At 29.9% G+C, this 5138-nt stretch overlaps 2 protein-coding genes across 2 annotated transcripts; both read left to right on the top strand.

The window, feature by feature from the left end:
• The first annotated feature begins 668 nt into the window (after positions 1-668).
• On the top strand, positions 669-2427 carry LOC111029790 (52 kDa repressor of the inhibitor of the protein kinase-like). Its single transcript, XM_022308959.1, has 3 exons — positions 669-1334; positions 1401-2354; positions 2419-2427. Exons 1-3 carry the CDS (start codon positions 669-671, stop codon positions 2425-2427), a joined length of 1629 nt encoding a protein of 542 aa, XP_022164651.1.
• On the top strand, positions 2373-3233 carry LOC111029789. The gene is made up of 3 exons (XM_022308958.1): positions 2373-2643; positions 2713-2857; positions 3082-3233. Exons 1-3 carry the CDS (start codon positions 2457-2459, stop codon positions 3230-3232), a joined length of 483 nt encoding a protein of 160 aa, XP_022164650.1. The 5' UTR covers positions 2373-2456; the 3' UTR covers position 3233.
• The last annotated feature ends 1905 nt before the right edge of the window (positions 3234-5138 follow it).

The raw sequence follows: 5138 nt of genomic DNA, 5'->3' as shown, positions 1-5138 counted from the left end.
CCTGTAAACATTATTAAAATAATAATAATAATAAATAAATATAATATTGTAATATTTCTCGACCCCACCAGGGTAAACGCTGTATCCACTCTTATCCGTTTTTAATATAATTGATAAGATATGAAGTTGATAGGAGATTTTGGTGCGCGCATGTGCGTGCGGAGCGTGGAACTAGCTGCGGTGATCTGCTCGTCCGGTAACTTAGTTGACCGTTTATCAAAGTGTGTGATCGCCTGACAACAGCTGTTATTATCTATGATATTGATAACTGATACATAATATAATTTTGTTTAATATGTGGTTTTGTTCTTAATAGTTATATAAATATATATTAATAGTTATAATAGTTGATGTGTTGTGTTATATTATAAATTTATAATAATTAAATAATACATTACCTAGTGTCTCAGTGCGATAATATGTCTAATTTAATGAACCAGTGGTTAAAACGCAAAAATGAAGACTGCACTGATAATACTGATAGTACAAATAAAAAGAAAATAAATGAGACAATTGTTACTCCGTCTGCAACTTCTGGTTCATCTACATTAAATAGCTTGGTAACTATTAATAATATTGCTAGTCCCTCTTTTGAACTAGATGTTGCACATTTTATAAAAGACTCTAATGTAATTTGTTCTGACCATGATCGTGCAAAATTAATAACCATGGATAATTTGCCCGAAAATGATTTTATTCTTCCTTTTTCTGTGCATATAAAAAAAGGTAAAGAAGAAAAAAGATACCTAAACAAAAGTTATTTTGAAAAATATAAATGGTTAACTTTTTCTAAAACAATGTCAGGACTATATTGTAAATTTTGTGTTTTATTCGGTCATAAAGGAGGGAGATACAAAACGATTACATTAAGTAAATTTGTTTCTAAACCATTAAAAAAGTACTCTAAACTCTTAGGAAAAGATGGGGATCTAGAAGTACACAGCAAAAATATTTATCACATAAATTGTGTTCAAGTTGCAGATGATTTTATGAAAACCTTTAATAATCCCCAAAAAGAAGTGATAAATTTAATAAACAGTGAAAGAATGAAACAAATTACAGAAAATAGAAATCGTCTAAAACCCATTGTAGAATCTATCATATTCCTAGGTCGTCAAAATATTCCATTACGGGGTCATCGAGATAATGGAGACTTTTTTGAAAATTATAATGAAGGACATTCTATTGTAAATCAAGGTAATTTTCGTGAACTTCTCAACTACAGAATAAAGGCTGGGGATTTAGCTTTAGAAAATCATTTGAAGACAACACACTCTAAAGCAACCTATATAAGTCCTGTCATTCAAAATGAACTCATTGATTGCTGCAAATCAGTAATTATAGAAAACATTTTAGGGGAAGTAAAAATATCAAAATATTATTGTGTTATTTTTGATGAGACCACCGACATCAGTCATACATCTCAAATGAGTTTGGTGCTCAGATATTTATGTAAAGGAGTTGTGAAAGAAAATTTTGTTTGTTTTATTGATTGTCATGCTTATGCATACAATGAAAAATGTACCACCTTAATCGGAGACGATGAGGATAAAAATGATAATATTAATGAAAAAGATATTAATTTTGAACCAAAACTAAATGGTGACACTTTGGGTGAAATAGTAATTTCTTTATTAAAAAATTATGGCCTTGACCTACAATATTGTGTTGGAGTTGGAACTGACGGCTGTTCTGTGATGGTATCAGAAGTGCGAGGTGCAGTTAAAAAAATTCAGTCATATGCAAAAAATGCTGTCCATAGCCCCTGTTCAAATCACAGTCTGAATTTATCTATATCTAAATCATCTACAGTTCAGTCTATTAGAAACAGTGTCGGACTAATGAAAGAAATATTACAGTTCTTTAACTGTTCATCAAAAAGAAATTTTGTTTTGAAAACAATTTTGAATGGTCAGCAACGCTTACTAAGCTTATGTGAGACCCGTTGGACTGAGCGCCATGATAGTGTCATGGTATTCAAAACATCTATACCGTATATAATAAAAAGTTTAACAAAAATTTCTGAATGGCAAGAATCTGATTCATCTTCTAAGGCTAGAACTTTATTAACAGCTTTATGTAGTTGTGAATTCATAATTGCAATTCATTCTTTAGCAAATATTTTATGTGTGACAGCACCTGTTAGCCGTATTCTCCAAGGTTTGAACTATGATATATTAAATGCTAAAAACTGTATTGATGATATAATATTTAATTTAGAAAATAAACGTACCAATTGTCTTGTAATATTTGGAGATATATATCAAGAGTGTGTATTGTTAATGAACGAAATGGATATCGAAGTAAAAATCCCTAGATTATCGAAATATCAAACAAAACGCTCTAACCATCCAGTAAATAATATAGAAGAGTATTATAGAGTATCACTATTTATACCATTACTGGAAAATATCCTAGAAGACTTAAGATCAAGATTCATAAGAAAAGAAAATAAGATGTTATTAGATTTATGTTTGTTAATTCCACGCTACATTACTGACATTTCTAATGACGATTTTAAAAAAATAACAGAAGCTGCCACAGAATTATTTGTATTTAATGAAGAAGAATCTGTTGACCAAATCGAGCTAAAAACAGAACTAGATCTATGGAAAACTAAATGGCAACGAATAAAAACTGATGGTAAAAAATGTTTGTAATTATACTTTTCTTAAAACTGTATTAATTGATTGTTTTATAATTTTGTTTAAGGTCATGAAATTTGTCAAGATGCTTTGTCATCAATGGAAAATTGTAATAGTATCATTTATCCAACTTTGCATAAATTAATAAGTATTATTGCTTGTCTGCCTATTAGTGTAGCATCCGCAGAACGCAGCTTTTCAACGCTTAGAAGGTTTGGTGCATGTGTTAATTATTAGAATAAAAATTAGCTAGCTTCTATAAAATACTTTAACTATATACCTACAACCTAATACTATATATATTCTATATATATAATAGTATATATATATATATATTTACAATGCTTAAAATTAAAGATCTGTTTTTCTTCTTAAATTGCATTAAAAAAAACTTTTAATTCTTCTCTTTGCTTACTTTTGTTGCTTTTTTTGTTAGATTGAAAACCTGGTTAAGATCTAGAATGGGACAAGAACGCTTGACTGGTTTGGCTTTGCTAAACATACACCATACTTTAACCATATCAGTAGATGATGTTATAAATAGATTTGCTAATACAAAAAAAAGAAATATAGATTTTGTTTTGTAAATATGTTGTTTTTTTATCATATTAGTAACTTATTACTTTATAGGTTATATTATACAGGTACAATATAAAATTAATTATGTCTAGGTAAGTTTATGTAAATGGTTGCCGGTTTGGAATATTCTTTTTAAAATCGCCCCCCCTCAGATGAACTCTCAAATACGCCACTGGTCAAATGGGCATGTATTTTGTACCAAATACCTTTTTTTTGATACAATTACTGGTGTAGACAAGTTTCCATTTATTAGCAGACTGTTTAACGTTGAACGAGTTTTCATAGTTGACAAAATGAGCTCAATATCTTTTTTTGGACCCATATATTTTGTATGCCTCGGTTTCATTAAAATAGATTTTTTTTTCGGAAATAACTCTTTCACAATACCTTTTCCTTTCCAGTTTTCACATGCAGTTATTGATGTATCAGAGACATCACTGGATATTTCATTATCATGTTCTGTCTTAATATTTTGAATTGATTTGTCGTTAAATTCAATCGAGGAGTTCAAATGGTTATCTATACATTTTTCGTCATCATTTGAATACGTATTTTCATTCCCAAAAAGTTCATCGCACTGGAAATCTAAGTTTGGTGATTTTGATTCAGGAGATGACTCATATCTAAGCTCCTTACTTTTAAAAAGTTTCACATTACTGTCAATACTTGTAAGATGTTTAAAAATAAATTTGTCAGCTCTCATAGGACGAACATCGAATTTTAAAATTTGAGTTTTTAGCTCTTTGAAATCGTTCTCAACCGATGCCGATGATGCCATACGATATGGAGACTGAAACAAATTACTTAAAACATTTGTCCACAGAGGGAAATGTTTGCATAGCCTCATTGTATCTGGTAATAAATCTTTTAAAAAATATGCTGATATTCTGTTGCCTACTATTGAAGAGTTCTTTATGCTTTTTTGCTTTATATTTTCTAAAAATATTTGTAAATGCGAGTCTTCATTTTCATCGTTATCAATGTAATTATCAAAATCTGATAGTAATTCGGGGCTGGAGTTATTTTCGTTCTCTAATTCATCAACATGAACACCTTTTATTAGTTCTAATATATACAATCTAGCTGTCTCCGAAGGTGTTTCAATGTTGTTTGACCACCCATCGGTTTCGCTCAGCATTACGGTCAAAACAGCTTCTAATATAGTTTCAAATTAGCTTCGAATCTAAGGAAATGTTGACTATTACAAGGGTTGTACACTTTTGCCCGTTTGTATATAAAATTACAGGGTAATTTATGTACTTTTATAAACTCGTCATTTATGATATCTGTCCAGGTTCCTTGTTTTAGAATGTCGTATACTCTTTTTTTATTATTCCTTTGATAAATAACTTTCTTTGGATAAAACTGTCTATACATATCATATGGAATATCAAGTTTAAAAATCTTCTTACTTGGTTCGTGATATGATGACGAAGAAAACTCGTCGTCAGAATCGTTTGATTCCGTAGAACTAAGGTTCTTTGTAGCTGTTACATCAAAACCATTATTTTTTCTTAGTTTTGTCAAAACTTCATTACTATTTTTAAGGACTTTAATGTAAACACTCTTTGGATTTAATTTTCCTTCAAGTGCTTGAGAAATAGTGTGCCATACGGAACACGTAGAGCTGATTAATTCTCCTTTTTCGTTCAAAATGGTATACTTCGACAACAAATTGAAAAAGGCATCTGAATCTACAGCGGCCTTCCTCCCAACCTAAGAAATTATTGTATGTATAATAATAAAAAAAAAAATAGTAATAATAGCCAAATTTAAGCTGCAAATTGACTTTGCCCTACCTACTTCGGACATTTGCCAATTTTTAGCAACGTTTAGCAACGTAGGTACTTGAAAAAAATTGAAACCAGTTTTTTTGCCAACTTTATCAGAAAATAAGTTCAACTTTACCAATAT

Source organism: Myzus persicae, unplaced genomic scaffold (genome assembly GCF_001856785.1).
Source record: "Myzus persicae strain clone G006 unplaced genomic scaffold, MPER_G0061.0, whole genome shotgun sequence".
Classification (NCBI taxonomy): domain Eukaryota; kingdom Metazoa; phylum Arthropoda; class Insecta; order Hemiptera; family Aphididae; genus Myzus; species Myzus persicae.
Note: the sequence above shows the minus strand (reverse complement) of the source record. Positions and strands in the feature narration are given on the sequence as shown.

Coding starts and splice junctions, on each gene's coding strand:
- LOC111029790 (XM_022308959.1), top strand. CDS start 669: ATGGATAATTTGCCCGAAAATGATTTTATTCTTCCTTTTTCTGTGCAT. Junction 1,335..1,400: donor TCATTGATTGCTGCAAATCA/GTAATTATAGAA, acceptor ATTTTTGATGAG/ACCACCGACATCAGTCATAC.
- LOC111029789 (XM_022308958.1), top strand. CDS start 2,457: ATGTTATTAGATTTATGTTTGTTAATTCCACGCTACATTACTGACATT. Junction 2,644..2,712: donor GCAACGAATAAAAACTGATG/GTAAAAAATGTT, acceptor ATTTTGTTTAAG/GTCATGAAATTTGTCAAGAT. Junction 2,858..3,081: donor AGCTTTTCAACGCTTAGAAG/GTTTGGTGCATG, acceptor TTTTTTTGTTAG/ATTGAAAACCTGGTTAAGAT.